Below are 19,739 nucleotides of genomic sequence, written 5' to 3'. Positions count from 1 at the left end.
ACAGAGAGACATTTCATTACATGGGCTGCCAAGCTAAACCAGAATGGATATAAGGGTACTACGATTTCAAAATTTGGGTCTAAGGATATGATGCTTTGGAGAGGGTCTTCTTTTGTTTTCACAGAGGACCAGACCCTGTGGATTGCATCTATCCCGATATGGTATGATAGACCACGACCTCCCGAAAAGTTCCTGTGAACACCCTCAAAAAATTACTTCACTCAACTGCCAACTGAGATAAACCTGGCACACAGGTTACACCCTAAATGATCTGATTAACAGCGCCCCCATTCAGCAGGAAGCAGTTTGGAGAGAAAAAACTGCGCCCATGTTCCCAAAATATTGTTTGTAAATGTTCTTTTACATTTAAAGGGGGAAATGATATAGGTATGAGTAATTTGCATTGGTGTGGATTTTACAGTCAATTTTGTTATATGTATATGTATTTCTGATCTTGATTAAGGTATTGTGATTGTGTAGTTCATTTAAAAATGTAATGTATAACTAAGAAATATAGGTTAATGGTTAATCATCAATAATAGTCAAGCTTGTATTCATGTTAGTTAGATTTTCTAGATATATAGAGATACATTTCAGTTAGATAGACATTCTTCATATCTTTCAAAGACTGCAGAATATGGCATTTAATGTTTTAATAACTTAGGACTTTTCATGACAATGAGACATATCTGCTCCTGGTGGCACCAATCTATTTCGAGAGGAAGATGGGCATCGAAGAGGATCCTTATGGAGTTGGATAGCCATTTGGGCAAGAAACTGCTCTTGCCTGGACTGTTGCATAAAATGGACACAGAGAACCCTCAGAGAGAGGACTGCTAAACTTGCCTAAAGGTGAGATGGTCTTTCGGGGTTCCTGACTCATGAAAGAGTCTGCGAGACATTCTGCAGGACACAGCAGATAGTGACTGAACTGTCTTTGGAATTTCCTGCTTCATGGAAATGTCTGCTAGATACTTTGGGCCTAAAGGCTGAAGATGGATGCCCCAAAGGTACAAAAGAACTTTGGGTGACTGTCCAGGCAGCAAGATGTCTCTGTCATTTCTAGAGTTTTCTTATTTCTTGTTTACTTAAGTAGTATTATATCCTTCTGGAGTCTTTGATGGAGTTGAAGAATGAATAGATAGTTATAGTTTTCCTTAGTTATGATAAAAGATAAAATAGATATAAATATTGTAACTGTAATTCTTGCTTGATAACTGTTTTGCTATATGTAATTTTACTATGTTAAAGTTAAAGCCTTTCTTTTTTGTTTAAACAGAAAAAGGGGAAATGATGTGGGAGTGATTTCTTATTAATAAAGAAACTGCCTAGACCCATTTGATAGGCCAACCCTTAGGTAGGCGGAGTAAACAGAACGGAATGCTGGGAGAAAGAAGCTGAGTCAGGGAGTCGCCATGTTTCTCCCACTCCAGACAGACGCAGGTTAAGATCATTCCTGGTAAGCCAGCTCTTGGGCTACACAGATTAATAGAAATGGGTTAGATCAATATGTAAAAGCTAGCCAATAAGAAACTAAAACTAATGGGTCAGGCAATGTTTAAAAGAATACAGTTTCCGTGTAATTATTTCGGGTAAAGCTAGCCGGGTGGCGGGACACAGCCCGCCGCTCCGTACTTCAACAGACATGCAGTTAAACTACTTCACACCCATCAGATGGCTATAATAAAAATACAGTAGTAAGTTTTGCAAGGTTATTGAAAAAAATCAAGGACTTTATACATTGTTGGTGGGAATGTAAAGTGTTTTAGTCACGTCGAAAAGAGTTCAACATTGCCTCAAAATACTGATCTTAGAATTACTATATGTCCCAGCAATTTCAGTTATGAGCCCAAAAGTCTTAAAAACACACACAAAAAAGTTCTTAGCATTATTTAAAATAGCCAGAATGTTAGATCAGTGCAACACTGGCCAATTAGTGTGTGGATTTTAAAAAGTGGTATGTCCATTTCATGGGGTATTATTCAGATATAAAAAGGAATAAAGTATTGATTAATGTTGCCATATTAACAAACCATGAAAATGTTCTTCTGACACAAAGATGGCCCACAAAAATTCCAGTTACTGCATTATTTCCTTTGTATAGAAAGTTCACAATAGAGAAATCAATAGGCATATATTGGTTCTCGGGCTAGGGCTGAGAACAGTGTGGACTGATTGCATATGGCTTGTGATTTCTTCTTGGGATGATGCAAATGTTTGGGAATTGGAAGTCAGTGATGGATGTATTTTTTAGTTGAATTTACTAAAACATTTTAAAGGATATGTCCTTTGAAGAATAAATGTCATAGTATGTAAATATTTCAGTAAACAAGATTAAGCCAAGTCAGTGTTCTTGGTACTGAGCCTGAAGTAAACATGGGTGAGATATGTCTTACATATTACTAATGCTAATTCATGAGTGAGGTTGTGCTTGCCCCAGGGACACAAATGAAGTTACACACACACACACGTTAATTTATATTTAAATCTAGGGATGGGTGATCTCTGTGGATCATGGTCATGGAAGTGAAACAAAATTCTTATTCCCAACACATTTTCTGAAACCATTGTTTGTTAGGCATTCATTCAGATGACGACAGAAAGCATTTTAGAAGTTAAGTCTGCATGCTCCTTTCTTGCCATCCTTATCTGAATGCCAGAGCCAACAGGCCTGCAAAGATGGTGTCTCGCTTTTCTGACACTATCTAAAATATCTTTAATATTTGCAAATAGCAAACCATGACCTCAGGCCTAGAGACTGTTGCTAAAGTAATCCTAAAACAGGCAGCGTCATTGTCACCCAGGAAAGCTGAGGAAATGTCTATCTTACTGAATCAGAGACCTCTGCTGGGTGTGCTGGTGCACTTCTCTAATCTCAGAATGCCATAAGAGTGACAGGCCAGCTTGAGCCATACAGCAAGATTCTGTCAAGAAAGACAGATGGACAGACAGACAGACAGGCAAGAAAGAAAGAAAGAAAAGAAGAAAGAGAGGGGGAGGGGAGGAAGGAAAAAGAAAAAGGGTAAGGAAGAAAGAAAAAATTTCTGTAGGTTCTGTTGAGGACTTGTTCAGGCTGCTGTCTCAGGAATGCTGATATGCTGATACAGAAAACGCTAATAGGAAGTGTTGATGTCAGTAGTTAGTGATAACTATTTGGGATACTGAGCCTGCAGCTAGTTAAGTCTAACATTGCTTCTCCCACCAGCAACATACACTGGTGACATTTAGTACTAATTGTCTGTCACTTGGATCACAGTTCCTCAGTACCATTCATTCTCCACTAAGCAGATATAGGCTTTATATTATGCTTGACATCTTAAAAATAGCACTGTTTTAAAATGTTCATCTCATTAAGGGGGTAATTAATCTTCCTATTTCTTTAGCCAAGTTTAGGGTGGCCTCTACCTCCTGAGGGTATGTCTCTTGGCCAGGTGTTTGACACGGCATGTCTCCACTCTGTACTTAGAGACAACACACCTCTGTGCATTCCCTCCCTGTGTGAAACTGATTCTTGGCTGCCACGAGCTTCTGCCGGGTCTGCCCACCTGCTGAAATCCTCACGCAGAGAGACGTGACTTTTCCTTTCTCGTCTTCTCTGTCTCGTTCTTTCAGAGGCTAGCCAGAGCCTGAGTGTGCATTTTCTGTTACACTGGGCTCCCTTTTGAAAGCTCTACTTCCTACCGTGTGGCTGTTGCCTGCCATGTGGTTGACCTCCATGCCCACTCAGCTGAGATGCTGTGGCCCCTTCTCTCTTCTGTCCTCCTCTGGGCAGCTGGTAAGATTGACAGCTTGCTGCCTTGGAGTTTTTCTTCAAAATCTAATAAAAGTGTCTTCAAGCTTCAGACCAAAGAAAAACAATCATCAAGAAGAACCCTTTCATTTTAAAAGGATATATATATAGAAGGCACCCCAAAACAAAAGAGCAGCACAAAACCCCATGCACCATTTCCCAAATTGAGGCTGTGGGACGCAGATCAATACAATTATTTATTGTAATCTCCGGAGTAATTTCAGTCGGTTCAGCTGCTCTTTATACCCTCCTAGTGTCAGGCTCAGAAGTCGGTCACAACCAAGCAATTCACAGGAACACGTTAACAAAACATGCTTAATATTTCTCGGAGAAAGCGCCTCCGAGCACAGGCACAGCATTCTTGGGTGTCACACAAAACTGTCAGTTTCTGTTGACACACATAAGAGAGTGGAAACCACGCCAGAGCGCCATCTTCCTCTTTAGATTGGAAAGGACGCTGTCAGACATTCTGTTGGCTAAAACTACACACACTTTCAGGACAGAACAAGCCACTTAGACTTTTTATACTACACACTTCAATTATGGGCAGCCAGAGACTTTTAAAAAAGTATGTTACATCTTTAAAAATACCAATTAGTGGGGGCAAAAGTTGAAAATATTTACCAGCAATGTTAGGTACTCCTGAAATCACAGTTTTCTGGATAAATAAATGTAATATTATATTTCTAATTTTTCTTATATATAGCTTGGAAAATATATTTTAGGTTGTTTAATTTTCACATCTTAAATAATCTTTCTTTTTTTCCTTTGATTATGCTAAACTCTTTTAAAAATTTATATCTATTTTATAGATAATAGTTTCATTCTGTTTTCAATACTTTGGCCTGACTTGTTTATGGAAAAAAAATAACATTGACAATATTAGCTGGTTATACTGGCAGGAGAGGGCATATCATAATTTTTTTTATACCTTGTATTAACAATAAACCTTCTCACAGAGAAGAACATAAATACCTTAAATTATATTTCTAACAATAAAAATTCACATTTCATGCTTTAGTGAGACACTTAAATCGGCTGTAAGATAGTCCTTTGAGTTTGGGGTAGAGCCCTTCCAGTATCCGGACCTCCGGTAGGTGCCAAATCCAAAGTTCTGATGTTCTGAAAGTAGCATAGCTTCTGCCATCTTCCTATCCAGTAGAAAAAGGTGGCCAGCTGCAGCCGCTGCAATCTTGAGTCACATCAGAGTGAGGGCCAGTGTGCGTCAGGCCTTGGCACTCAAGGGGCTCGCCTGCCGCACTGAAGGAAGAGCACTCAAACTCGAATGTTCTCTGCTAGGAGTCGCGGACAGAGACAGCCCTTCCGAGTACAGCTAAACACGTGTATGTCTATTGCACAGGACTTTGAGAAGTTCCCCAAACAATGCTCCCCCAACCCCTGTAGCTACTATATACATTTTTCAGATAAGTTCAGCGTTTCACTGGGGAACGTGACTTGCAGAGAGTTTCCTTTAGAGGCAGGCTCCTCCCTGCCACTCCCACCAACCTCATCCACCAACAAGACGCTCTCTGAGTCCTGGCCCTGGGAGGAGTCTGAGGTCTCTGATACTCGCAAAGTTCTCAGCGAGGTGGTGTCTGCTTGGGTCAGGCCCACGCCATGCACGCCCGGAAGCAAATTCCTGCCTCCCAGGCTGCTTTCGCTTAGGTCTGGTAGGTACAGCAGAGTCTGAGATGTGCTGCTGATCTCCCTCAGCTCCCGGGAGAGGAAGGAGCGGGAGTGGCTAGACATGGCGGAAGATGTCCTCCGACTCTCTGAGCAGTGCTGCGTTGACCCATCTCTGCCGGACCCACCTATGCGGCAGAAGAGGCACTTGATCTTCTCGATGGCTTTACTGAGTACAGTCTTCCGCAGAAGGATGTAGATCCAGGGGTCCAGAATGGGGTTCACGGAAGCGATTCTGATGGCCTGCAAGTCGGGGTTTCTGCTGATGTCTTTCACCACACTTGGCTGATACAACTGGTTGATAAACACTCGCACCTGCACAAACGAGAGGCCCACGTTGAGATTTTATAATTAAGCAATTTGGCAAAACACTTTTAAGTGTTGCATTTACCTTTGCAGTGACGTGATGTAGCTGCTCTTAGGTGGTATTGCCTACTTTCCAACGGCAGTTTACACAAGTCAGTTACTATATATTTTAAAAGAGACTTTGTAAGTCAATTAACCATGTAATCATTACAAAATTACCGAGGCGCCTATGCCTTTACGTTAAGAGAAAATACTTCATACTTTTGAACTAATATCAGTGTCTCCTGTTAGCCAGAATGGCCAGAGTGTGGTTTTCCTCTGTGGCACTCCCCCACTCTCCATAATAATCCGGTGTTGCTGTGTCTTGAATCCAGACTTTTTTCTGATCCATTTCCTCAACAGCATTTCTCAAGGAAGATAACATTGCAGTAGCCAACCAAATAACATTTTCCCCTGCAATCCCTCCTCCATACTGCCCCAGATTATTTCTGAAGTATATGTCCTTTATGCAGTTTGGCTGCTAAAAAAAAAAAAAAAAGCCTCCCGTAGCTCCCCGTGAGCTATAGTTTTGTGAATCTTCCAGATAGGGTTCAGCTGAATTCAGAGACTCTTCGACTACTCTATTGAGAACCCACCCCTCCTCTGCTTCAAAAGCCTCAAAAACAAGCACGCAAAAAAAAAAAAATGTGTCTTGGTTTCCTCCTTCCAGACACTTTACTAAAGTCCTTAGTGATCCATGGTAGCTGGAGGAGTTCCTTCTTTGTCAACTGATGCTTGTTACCTGGACCTGGAAGGTTGTGTGTGCATGTGTGTGTGTGTGCTTGTGTGTGCTTGTGTGTGTGTGCATGGGTGTGTGCATGCGTGTGTGTGTGTGTGTGTGTGTGTGTGTGTGCGCGCGCGCGTGTGTGTGTGTTTGAGGCAGGGCAATTTTTGCCATTCTGGCTATCCTTACCTCAACTTCCCAAGTGCTGGGATAAACAGGCATAAACTAGAGACCTGAAAAGTACTGAACTTTTCAAGCTCTCTCTTATCCTATTGATAATCAGGTCTGTTCTGGGCTCTAGTCTCCAGATGAATTTCACGTGGCGTTATTCGTTCTCCCAGGCTGGATTTACGTTTAGAATTTATTCTTAGTAGTGAGGTCATCACTAGAAAATATTGCCGTCTGTATTTTACTCACACTGTACTTTATGTTTCAAAGATGAAGGAAGTGATGCGCCTGAGCCTGTTAGCAGCAAGCCCCATCTGTGGCAGGGTTTATGTGAACCTGACACTTCAACCTCTAGAGGGCAGTGTTGCTCTACTTTGGAGCGGCTAGTACCTAGCATCTCTCGGATGCATTTTGCACAGGTACTTTACAAGAAGCTTTCAGAATAGTTTTGTCAAGTTTGGACTTTGAATTTCATGTATATATGCATAATATATTGTATATCATGTATTATCATCTATTATATATATTATATATTAACATTAACATGTTTTTCTGTTGGTCGGCTCTCCACAACCTCAAAGGAAACACAGTTACCCCTGAAAAGAGGAAATTTCTGAACAGTTAAAACAAACAAACAAAAAAGCTGTAGTTACTTAAAGCAATTCACATTTTGTTTCCAGATTTCTGTGCTATTTTAAAAAGTCAATGTTGTGAAAAATTATTGGTGTTTTTATTATCAAAACTAACAAGGAGCAAGGGAGAAAGCACCTTTGTATTTCATTTTATCTGCAGCCATAATTGAATCTGACTACCGCACAAGGGAATGAAAGAAGCTGTAATTTTTTTAAAGTTCTATTTAGAGTTCTATGGGGGCTGGGTGCTTACATTAATACAGGCCTCTGGGTCTCATCACTTAGTGTCGTTCAGGGGCAGCATATGGAGAAGACCGAAGTATAAAGCACAACGTTCTGGGCTAGGGGAGGTGCAGGGGGAGAGCACTTGGCTAGCATGCATAAGCCTCAGGCTTAGTTCCCAAAGCTTCAGAATAAATTCAGTACATACGCCCCAATTCTAAATTCACATAAAAATTCTCAGAAGTCAATCAAATTATTTTCAGAGAACCCAAATGGATGGGCTTGACTTTGCCGCCTAGTCTCAGTTTAGTTTCGAGTAGAGTAAGGAAAAAGAAGCAAAAACAAAACCTGAGGCATTTAATAGCGCTTGAAAAAAACACAGCAGCTCTGACTTCACTTTAAAAGCCACCAATAGCCCTACAGAATGAGTCCCAGGACAGACAGAGCTACACAGAGAAACTCTGTCTTGAAACACCAACCACCACCACCACCACCAACAAAACCCAAAACAAAACCAAATAAAAAAACCCAACATAAAGCAAAACACAGAAAAGACCTCTTGCTTTCCTGTCCCTGAAGAGCAGCGACAGGCTCGACAGGAATACCCATGGCAGCACTTTTTCTATGCCCCTTCTCCAGCAAGCCCTAGATGTTATATAAATAAATAAGTTCGGGCAGTCTGCAGTTACGGCAGCATGTGTTGCTGACAAAACAGAATGTCTGAGTCAAGAGAGGGGAAAAATTCTGAAAACCTTACTGGATACAAACAAGGCCCCTAACTTTCTTGCCTTTTGACGATGAGCAACTGCAGACTTGGTGGATGTAACTGGTGCCTGCTATTGGCAGTGACTCCAGGATTCTGAACTGCTGAAGACGGACCAGACGTTCAGCTTAGAAGCAACAACATAGAACTGGGAGAGGACGCGATAAAAACTAGAAGGTGACTGCAGGAAAGCTAATGGGAGGGCATATGGTAGCGTGGTGAATGCCCATGATTTGCTACCAAACAAATGACTCCATAGTATGGCTGTGGCCTTTACCATTTATGCATAAAGGTTAGGGCCCCTTTTTGTAGCCCAGGATGGCCTGAAACTGGCTGATCTTGAACCCACAAAGCTTTGCCTGCCTCTGCTTACCTAGTGCTGGGATGAAAGGCGAGCACCACCGGTTCGGGCTGTACGTAAATTCTTAAAGTGCTTAGTATAGGGCCTGGGATTTAACATTTATTTTGCCACTTACTACTTTCCTTTGAATATAGATGTGGAAATGTGGCCACTCTGGGCTACTCTGATAGCTCAGGAAAAGGTAGCTTTGGGATATAGTTCTTGGCTGCTATTAAAAACATGTACTTCCCACTTAATAGTCTTGTTTTGAGAATGTTGGACTGATATGTTGGACTCTTGACTAGACCAGCGCAAGAATTAGTTGTCTGAATTGAGATGCGGTCCAGTAAATGGCAGGCTCTGTAACTGGATCTGAGCATGCAGGCTACTTGTTCTGTTCCAAGCACATGAATGGAATTGTCTCTGTGTACCCAGTTATCTCACGGCCTTGGGAGGAGTCCAGAATTGACACAGCTGCTACTAGAAGTTCTTACTCCCCCCCTTTAAAGACAGGGGGGAAATGAATATTCTTGACTGAGTGGCGGTATAAGAGTTTGTATTTTGTGTTCCTTCTAGCTCACTCACTGGCCATTCACTGCGTGCTAGTTACTTCATCCCTGGTGGCTAATATCTATCTTCATTGTAAAGGTTTTTCTTTTCCTCCTAATTCACAGCTTCAACACTTTAGCTCTAGGGGAGAAAAATGTCATGTTATAAATGTTTAATAAAACTAAAGCTTGAGATGTCAGTAAAGCTGGTCAGAAGAACTGAAGAAGGAGGCACTCCCAGCCACCCAGTTAGTCGCTGTTCTTCATCCGTGCCTGGGGAAACTGAGGTGCTGAGTGGGAGGAAGCTTCACTGAGAAGACTGCAATGAGCTGTTGGGTTTTGGGAAATCATGTTTATGTGCTTTTCTGCAGCCATCCCAGCACTTCTAAAAGGCCTGCCATTTCAAGCTGTGACTCAAACATTGCTTCTAGGAAGTTCTTTTAAAAAATTAGCTGCGTTTATTAGGCAGGGGATCAAATGTTTTTGATTTCACTATAGTGGCATCTAAATTAATCAATTTTACCTGTGCATGCGCTTTTTGTTCATATGATCATTTAGTGGGCTCCCTTCCAGTTCCTGCTTACTGTCCTATCTGCTTTTGTAAGCTCTTGTGGATGCCTTTATTGCGACAACTGATTTACAGTAAGCAAAGAAAGAAACCCAGGAAACTGTTTCCCTAAGGACGTAAATTTACCTGACCAAGACAGATGATTAATTTGCTATCCTACTGGTAGCTCAGAGGAAGAAGAACGAAAAGGAACAAATAAGCAATAAATATGCCCGTGGCTTGCCTTTGTGTGGAGGGAAATGCGGTTCCAAACCTGACACCCTAGCTCTTTAGCCCCAAGGCAAAAGATCTGATTAGAACTGTTATCTCAACATTAGTATTAGAACTGCACAATTAAGTACCAGAAATCGATCTAGTTTTGATGGCATGTTCCTACAGAATGCAAGATATTTATCTTAAGCATGTACTTTCGTTTCTTTAGCTTCTCCTGCTTTGAAAAAACAAAACAAACCCAACCCCACGACAAGTTATAAATAGCAGAAAGGACAAAATGACAAAACCCACATTCCGACCAAATGTTGTTTGTGCTACATGAGTGTGCTCACGCTTCCTCTGCTCACTGATTGTGACCCACGGAGAACTTCGCAGGTTTGGCACATCCATTATGTCCACCACGGAATTCTCTGCCTGTCTCAACTTTAGTTTTCAAGGCTCCATTTTGTACAACAAATTAAAATTTGCTTTTCATATTAAATAGATGTTGTAAGAGCTAATCTGGCCTCTTCCCACGGGTCCAAAAGGCAGACTCTTGCCTGCTTTGCCTTCCGTCTGTATTGTATGTAGCTCTCTCAAAGTCCAAGCAAGCTGGGTTTGCTCGGCCAGGTAGCTTTTCGAAAGCACTGAAAATGACCCAGAGGGCTTCAATTCCTCCAATGGAATTAGCACTCAGTTTTATTCAATAATGTTAAAAGCAGGTGCTTCATCTTCTGTCTCGAGCTGAAGGTATGCCCAGCCGCTTTCACCAGCAGGGAGCTCTCACAGCTTGAATCTCATTTCTTCTCTGAATATATGAGAAACGTGGGGGCGGGGCTGTACAATAAGCCAAGAAAGACGGTAACTGAAAGTTTCTTTTGATTATTCCAATAATTACGGAACCGTGGGTGAGTATGTGGGTTCTATGGCTTCCCATCACTTGCCACAGATTTTAATTTAAACTGGCCTCTGAAAAAGATTGCTTTTTTTTTTTTTCGTAGCTCAAACTCAAGGCTAGAATCGGAAGCTGCTCTTATTTCCTGATTAGTTCTTTCTCACAAAAGCATTCGGGCTCTTGACCGACAGGAGCAGCCCTTAGCTGAGCTTAGCTGAGTCAGTCCCAGCTTTCAAATAGAGATGACTTAACATGCATACCTAGTTCTGACTTCCTTTAGACTGGACGCTATTTTTCATTCGCTAAAATGTAATTAACCTGCCAGCCATAAATATAGCTCCAGGTCCTCACGCTTTGTCATAAATGGCCCTGAACCTGAGGGCCGGGTCAGCCTGTAGAATTAGTTCTGTATGGCTCTGCGGACGACAGAGATCACTTTATGGGTAGCTTCATGTGAATCAGTAGCGTGACATGCTCACTTGTAACCAAAACCTTTAGAAAGTACGTGTGTGGTTACTAATGGCCTAGCTCCATTCCTCAGTTCCACGAAGTGGACGTCCTGTGAATTACAACCGCTCACTTGGTCATTTACCGTCCCGTGAAGAAGGAGGCAGAGAGACTGGAGGCAGAAGCAGGGTTCTTCCCTTCCAGCTCACACTTTATTTTGGGTTGACATTTGCAGACAGTAAAATATATTTATGTGGCTCAAGTGTGACCTAACTCTGTAAATTACATTAGGTTCTGGGATGGCTTGCAGGCCCTGCTGGCCAGTCATATTGACTTCTGTTTATACAGATTGGCAAGAAGCTACTGTATGCTGGCGTCTACCCCTCTCAGACACCGCTAAGTTTCTTCCATTTACAGTCACTTTGGTAAGAGATAAAAATATTTTATATCAGAGATCCCTAGTAGTATTAATGAGCGAAAGAAAAGAATAATAGCCCATTAAATTTATTTCCACTTGGTTCCAGTAAACATGGATAGTAATTTCTTTTTGAATAGGTGGTTTAGAATTTCCAGGAATGCAGTATTTGGAGAGACAGAACTTGGAACAAGATAAATTCTAGATGAAGAATCATGTTCTACCACTGACCTGTTTCTAGTGCATTCTACCAAGGGCAGGTAAAAGCAGAGACCTTAAGAGGCGTCTACCCCTCTCTGTTTATATGGTAAGCACACAGAAGGCATTTTCAAAGAGTGTGTTGCTTCAAAGATGACGTGCACCAAAGCACCAACGGACACTTTCTCCACAAAAGCCCAAACTAGAAGTAACTGCAGTATGACAGTAATGGGGACAGGAGTCTGGTGGCCGAAGGGAAGCCATCTGCATAAAGGAGAAACCGGACCTGTCCTGGTCATTGAGAATTAAAATACAACGCCAGCCCGATCACATCAACTTGTCCATACTTCCCAACTCCACCGTGCTTTCTTGGCTTGCAAAAAGAATAAGGAACTTGAATTTGGACGTTACCCTGTTCCAGTGTCTTCTCAAGCATGCCATGGTTTTGTGTGTGTCTGTGGGGGCGGGGGTGGATGGGTGGGAAGGCACTGAGGGAGGGGAGTGGGGAGCAGCGAGCAGCTTGAACCTGTCTGCAAAACTATTCTAAACAAGTCACTCTTTCTCTTCTGTCTGGCTTTTAAACTAAAAAAGCATCTCATCTATTCTAACTTTAAAATGCTGCATAATCTAGAAAGAGCAAAAGGCCTACAGAAATCAAAACAACCAAACCCACAATTCCCCTAAGGGATGAATTCAACAGGGCTTATCACCCCTGGTTTGCAGTGTTCTGGGGGCCACAGAGTGGAGCGCTAGAGTAAGTAACCCTATAAGTGAGTTGTCTCCACCCCCATCTGACTGAGCCTGCAAGTGAGGGCTCTGGGAAGATACAAAGCAAAACAACAGGCTGTGAGGGGAGCGCAGGGGGCTGTCCAGCGGACCTCAGAACCCATGCTTTCGGGGAAAGAATCTCGGGGGAGCTCGGGGGAAATCACCCGCCAAGTCCTTAGGGTCAGGACTTAGAAGAAAAGCCTGGGTCTTCTAGGGAAGCCATGAGCAGGTCCCAGTCCAGACCTGGAGGAAACTTGTCCCCGCCAAGGACTCAGGGAGATAGCGGGGAGCGAGGGGAGAGAAGTGGACGCAGGAGAAGGACCGAGTGGACCCCAGCCCCAGACACTCACCACCAGCGGAATGGAACAGATGAGCACCACCAGAGAGGTGGCGATGAGTAAGATGACCATCTGGATCTCAGCGCCCGCGATGCGCCGGAAGCTCCTGCGGCGGCGAAAATCGCTGAGGCGCTGCAGGGCTGGGGAGGCACCCGCGTGGCCCCGACTGGCCGCCGAAGCCACTGCTGCGGCGGCGGCCGCGTGGTGCTGCTCGGTGCCCAGCGAGGTGCGGCGCATGAACTGGCGGTGCATGCGGAGCAGCGCGCCGCACACGAGCACATTACAGAGCACGGTGGCTAGGATGAGGAAGGAGCTGAAGCCCGCGTACATGTAAGAGAAGGCGGCATAGGCCGTCACGTTGCTGGTCCAGTCGATGAAACACCAGGTGCCGGGGTACTGTCGCTCAGACCTGCCCAGGCCCATGTTAGGCAGTGCGCAGAACAGCACGTTGGATGCATAGACCGCGAAGAGTGTGAGGCCGGCCAGCCGCTTGTCCACATAGTGGCTGTAGAAGTAGGCGTGGTTGATGGCCAGGTAGCGCTCAATGCTCATGGCACAGATGATGCTGAGACCCGACAGGCCAAAAAAGAGTAGGATGAAGGTGCTGTAGTCACACAGTGCCTGGTCTCCGGGCCATTGGCCCTTCATGTATGTGGCGATGGTCACTGGGCTTACCAGCAACGTGCCTAGTAGGTCAGTGACAGCCAACCCACATACGAGAGTGTAGAAGGTCGTCTCCTTCTGCTCCTTGCGCGACTTGCACAGCACTATGATGGCCACCAGGTTGCCCACGACCCCGAAGATGAACATCACTGCCGGAATGGTCACTGGGCTGTTCAGCCTCTCCGAAGCGGAGAAGGACGCATTGACCCCAGGAGTGGACATGCTGGTGGTCAGTATACTGTTCACAGCTTTGGAGCTCACGGTTCGATCTGGAGATGGTGAAAGACAGGAAAGGGAGAGGTGAGCCATTTACCACTTGCAAGGTGTTCGACCCATGGCCAAAATTGCTGTGTCTATGAGACAAGGGAGAGCAACCGGATCCGACTTCCTGATCTGTAGCCACTTACTAACTGTGGCTACTCAAATCCCCAAGCTCTGAATGCGTCCTGCCAAGAGCACCACTCTGCTGACATTAATATTTATAAACTGATAACTGCCTTTCCCGCCTACCGCCCCCACTCCCAACTCATTCCATCGCCAAGATGAGTAAGACCCTTCTCAAGGGAAAAGTGACTTGCTAGTGCTATTGCCGACGGAGTCGATAAAATTCTCATTGAAACAAGTTATGGACGATTTGGGAAGCACATTCTATTCTTTGGTTCCCCGAAAGAGCCTGGCTCCTGTGCCATCCTTGCAAAAAACATTCATCCCAACTTACCTGTAGGGTGGGTTTAGGAGCTGGGTGCGTTCCAAGGCTCAGGCCGCAGACGATCTGGACCTGCCTCTAACCTCAGCCATCAGTTTCTTCCCGCTCAGTGCGGAACTTGTCAAGCCTTTGCCCTCCTCGGAACCTGGTCTGCCAACTTTCCGGAACTGAGGTCAGAGCTTTCAAAAAGCTTAGAAAGCAAGCGAGGCTCAGTTGAAGACAGGTCTTGGCTTTCTTGTTTGATTTATCCCTTCCCAGGGCGAGTCTCAGCTTTGCAGAGCCCGCAGGTCTGGTGCGGGAGGTCAGCGTCCAGGTGTGCCGCCACGCGTGCAGGTGGAACGGAGCGTAGGTCTGGGTTCCCTCCTCCCCTGCCGTGGGCTGAAGGGGCAGCTACCGGAGAAGGGGGCTGCCGTTGAGGCCGCTCCTTGTGCTCTGGGGGCGGCGCTGGGTCCCTTGGGCCTGGGGCTCTGATCTGGGGCTGCTCATCTTCCTCTCCCGCTGCCGGGTTTCGAGCTTGGCTCTCGCCTTTCCAGACTCTGTACAAACTTTTCTCCTCCCCGCAAGTTTCCCTGGCGAAGGCGGAGACAGTCGGCGCGCGGCCCGGGCGCCCATTGGCTGACACAGAAAGGGCGGAGTGAGTCTTCCTATGGCACCGCCCGGGAGCCTGGTGATAGAGGGCGGAGCGGAAAGCCTGGGGAGGTCTGAAGGGACCCGAGGGGGTGCCACCGCGCAGCGGAGGTGGCTCCAGTGCTTTCCGTCTCTCAGAGATACTGAGAGCACCCGGGCCGAGTCCCAGGGAAGTCCCTGCACGCGCTTTTGCCACTCCTTAGCTGAGCATTTAGTGGGGATGCTGCTGGGACCAGCGTCTGGTCTACGTCACTCTGCAGTATGGAGGGCATTAATTCTCTCACCTTCCACCCGCGGACCTAGTTTGTGGGTCTTGGGCTATCAGGACAATTGCTTTAGGATTCTACCCGGGAGCGGCAGAGCGAATATGTGGGTGTGTGGTTGTATGTGGGTGTGTACGCCCGAGAGCTCCGGGTGAGACTTGGCAGACGCGTGGGTGGACGGGTGGGTAGGTACCAGGCTTGGGCGGGGAGACGACGAAGAATCCATCCTCTCACCATAAAAGGAGTTGGCAGTGCCCTAGCTGCCCTCAGTAGGGCACCAAAGCGGGGGCGGGGAGGAAGGCGAGCGACACCGAACTGCAACTTCTCCTGGTTTAGGTGGGAGGGCCCTTGGGACTTTGGAGAGACGTGGTGGCAGCAGGTACACCTGAGACTTTAGTTGAGGTCCCGGGATTAACTGGGAAAGCATTCTTCCTTAGGAGGACTTCTGAGCTCTGAAACAGGGGTAGACTGAGCAGCTTCCGCCTTCCTGTTAGCTTTCTGGTAGATGCCTTCACCTGCAGGATGAGACGAGGTTTGATAAGTAAATAAGCAGATTTTCCAGGCGTTGCCTCTTTGTTAACTCAGAAAAGGTCTATTTGTCTTCCCTTATTCTTTGGTTTATAGTTTGTTCGGCTTATTTGATGAGGAATAATCATTTCTTAATTATCTACTTTTCTTCTAGGAAACAGATTTAAGATAGGAAAACACCAAGGCCAATTAAAACCGCTTCACCCTACTCTCTAAAAACTACACAATATAGTTTTCCAAGCAATTCAAATTCTTAGAAAAACCTCTATCCTGCTGAAGCATGCATACTTAGCATCTTATACGGTAACTAGGTGGGTTGAATCTTAAGTATCACTTCATGAAAAATAAATCTGCTAAGAATTTATCCAATACTTTAGCTAGTCTCAGTAACAAATGAAAAATAAGAGAACCAAAGAGCATACCTGATTTTAGCTAACTTAAGTCTATAAAAGTACCCAGAATTGTGTTTATTTGCATAAGGAAATGTGGGCATAGTATTATGGCATTAAGTGTGTGTAAAGCTTTTCATCATGAACCTCAGAAGGGAAGGCGTTCTTAGCTGATGGAAAAGTCAGTGGTGGTGGTTCATTTTTTTTCTCAGTGTGCTGTTACCACTGCATAGTCATTTCTGTTGTCTGTGCGTCCGTCGGATAGCAATCTCTAGAATGATCTCAGCACAGGACACAAATCAACGCCAGAAGAATAACAAGACAGAAACTGTACCCTGCACCCCTGTTCCTCACTAACCACATTGCATGATACTTACTCGTGTTAGCTGGTTGTCAGAAAACACACGAAGGAAAGAGAGGACGGTTCCCATAGCCTGTTAATATACTCCCCCCCCCCCCCGAAGTTCCTGAAACGAAAAAGTTAGGATTGGTATAGTAACTGCAGGTAGTTTCAGTCCACACAGATGGTTTTGGCTAAACTAGATGGTTCACAAAGCAAGCCCAAACTCACAAATCTTGGACAGGGATTGGTTGGGATGAGATTGGTAAAGAGGGGAAGGGGACAGACACAGAGAGAGGAGCTAGAAGAGGGTATGGGAAGAGAATAATAAGAATGCATTATATATAGTTATGAAATTGTAAAGAAAACTTTGATTAAAGAAGATTGGTGGTATGAATTTTTCACAATGGAGAGTATATTAAGCTGGGCATTGCAGTACAGACTTGCATTCGTAAAATTTGGGAAACTGAAGTAGAATTGTGAGTTCAAGGCCAATATGAACTTTATTATGAGAACTTGTTTTTTTTTCTTTTTTTAAAAAAAACCTAAAAATATTATTAAGTGTCCTGAGGTACGATGTTGAGAAAATCAGTATCTCTTACTAGATTTGTTATCAACTGAAGCATTTGCTTACTAATCCTTTCAATTTTCTTCCCAGTATTTTTAAGATGATAAAAAATAAGAATCCAGTTCTCAAAGCTAAAACAAAATGCCATGAAGCTTATCTACCTCTTCTTTGCTCCACTATTTTAAAAAGTACAATGCTACCTCTGGTGTACTGTAACTCTAAGGAGTTGCCTGCTCTTCCTCTTTAAGATTTATTTATTTTCACTGTGTTGAGTGTTTTGCCTGCATGTTTGCTTGGGTACCACATGTGTGCCTGCTGCCTGTGGAGATCAGAAGAGATCGTTGGATCCCTTGAGCCTGGTGCTACAGAAAAAAAGGCTGTGAGCTGCTATGTGGATGCTGGGACTCAAATCCAGATCTTCTGCAAGAGCAGCAAGTGCTTTTGTCCCCTAAGCCATAAAGTTAGTCTTCAGAGATTAAAAATTGAAAGTTTGGTCTTCAGCCATAATGACCTCCAACACATCTATGCTTAGGAAGCTAAGCAGGGACAGGCCAGTTAGTACTTGGAAAGGGAGAAATTTGAAGTTTGGGAAACACTTTATTTCCTTGGTTTGGGAAACTGGGGCAGTGGAGTCCAGTTTCCCTCACATTCTGCCAGGAACTCACATTGCAAAAGGGAAGACTTGCTATAATCATGTGGGTAATTCTTGTTATTGTTTGTATATTTCAATGACGAGATCTTTATTCTGATCTTCGTTCTTTGTTTCCCTTGCCGTTTCTGTCTCGTCCCTACCTCTCTGCACTGAAGCTTCAGTCCTTTGGAACTGTCATTAAACCCTCCCCGAAGGGTTGAAGTAGTTCAAGAACTGATTGTGTGATTTCCTGTTCCGGTTAATTGTCTGACTACTCTGTCAAATAAATAACTTCAAGTGAAAAGCCATTTAAACCCAAAGGCTGTGGTACACCGCCACCCATGTGCCCTTCAGCCAATGTGTGAAGGAACAGGTTTGGATCGTCCCTGGATGAAAGGGACTGTGGGACAAGCCAGATTCAGCCACCAGGATTGGAGAAAGGAAAGGAATGACTTCTGGGCAGGAAGGGGAATCAGGTATGCCCCAACCTCCTTTAAAATTTATATTATTATTATTATTCCAACACAACATTTTTATTGATTCTCTGGGAATTGCACATCGTGCACATCGATCATAATGACTTCCTAGTCCTTCCGTGTCCAGTCTGTGACTGCCCCAAAGAGTAAAAATAAAAATAAAACAAGAGACAACAGAAAATCAAGTCCAATTTGTGTCATCTATACACTCACAGAAGCATGGTTATTTTATTATTTTTTTAACTACATGTTTGTGTGTGTCTGTGGTGACTATGAGCATGCGCTAATACTGGAGGAGGTTAGAAGCTTTAGCTAACCCCTGGAACTGGAGTAGTAGGTGTTTGAGAGCCACCTGACATGGATGCTGGGAACCAAACCCTGCTCCAGTGGAGGAGAAGCAAGAGTTCTTACCTGCTGAGCCATCACCGATGCCTCTGGTCCCGACCCTTTAATAAGTTCTCAATGCACTCCCCAAGTGCTAACTTTAATATGGTTAAAAATAACAGGAGGTCTGCACTGGCTGTGTTTGTTTCTGCCTGCCTTTTGTGACCCAAAACAGGGTCACAGGCATCTTTCTGGCTCAACAATGCAGTCTCTTTAGACACAGTTGACTTTCAGGGGGTTCGGTGCGTTACAAAAATGACACTGATTGGACCCTGGGTATGGCTATGGCCCTAATGGTGGCTGCCCCTCTTTAGTGGCATTGCCAGTGCGTGCTCCTCTACTGTCTTCATTTTCTAAGTGTGAACTCCTTGCTGAGTCCATTGCCTGGAGCCGTGACACATGTCAGTGCTATGGCTGACTCCCCCACTATCTTTCTGTGTCAACAAACCACACCATGGAGGCTTGCGCATCACGAGTGATTGCTTCAGGCTGCCTTCTGCTCCGGCAGTTGCTCTTCTCAAAGCACAGGCTTTCTCTTCCTCCATTCCCACTCTGGTTTTCCTTCAAATACTCCTGCCACACCTCTGTTGTGGTTTATGCCGGTGGCAACCTTTGGTTGCTGCCTGTATTTGAAGGTCCGAACGAAGTGTACACATTATTAATTCAGGGTTCTTTTCTAGAGGATGGAGGGGCTTTGCATTATGTTTCAGTTTATATTTTTTTCTCTCCAAAATCTCTGTTTATAACCGTGTAAAAGATACACAGCAATGGGGACTTACCTTACTTCACTTCTGGGGAGTAACCAAGTTGAACAGTAAAAGGTTTTATGGTTTGGGAGACTCTTGCACAGCCCTGGCTAACAGCTCAAAAGAGGACTTGTCATGTCTGGTGTTTGAATTGTTGTTATGGGATTTTTGACTCTTGGAGGGAGCACCATCAGCGTAGATGAGAAAGGTTCAATAAAACTATATATTTATGCACGGAATTATGTGTACAAACATGAGCTGAACAAGGATGACATCATAGACATCAAACTGGATGGGGAAAAGCCATGAAGGGGGAAGGACACACCAATTGGTAGTCCAGTGCCAAGTAACACTATGTGGACTGAACAGGTTATATTTAGGA

The 19,739-nt window shown here is 44.4% G+C and overlaps 1 protein-coding gene across 1 annotated transcript; it reads right to left on the bottom strand.

Moving 5' to 3' along the window:
- Nucleotides 1-3,974: 3,974 nt before the first annotated feature.
- Ptger4 (prostaglandin E receptor 4) lies at nucleotides 3,975-14,963 on the bottom strand. The gene is made up of 3 exons (XM_041631354.1): nucleotides 14,418-14,963; nucleotides 13,049-13,968; nucleotides 3,975-5,788 (listed from the first exon to the last, which is right to left on the bottom strand). The coding sequence occupies exons 2-3, from the start codon at nucleotides 13,919-13,921 to the stop codon at nucleotides 5,198-5,200; spliced, it is 1,464 nt and encodes a 487-aa protein (XP_041487288.1). The 5' UTR covers nucleotides 13,922-13,968; nucleotides 14,418-14,963; the 3' UTR covers nucleotides 3,975-5,197.
- Between the last annotated feature and the right edge of the window lie 4,776 nt (nucleotides 14,964-19,739).

Source organism: Microtus oregoni, unplaced genomic scaffold, assembly GCF_018167655.1.
Source record: "Microtus oregoni isolate MIOR12 unplaced genomic scaffold, Mior012 000036F_ref0000092, whole genome shotgun sequence".
Taxonomy (NCBI): domain Eukaryota; kingdom Metazoa; phylum Chordata; class Mammalia; order Rodentia; family Cricetidae; genus Microtus; species Microtus oregoni.
Note: the sequence above shows the minus strand (reverse complement) of the source record. Positions and strands in the feature narration are given on the sequence as shown.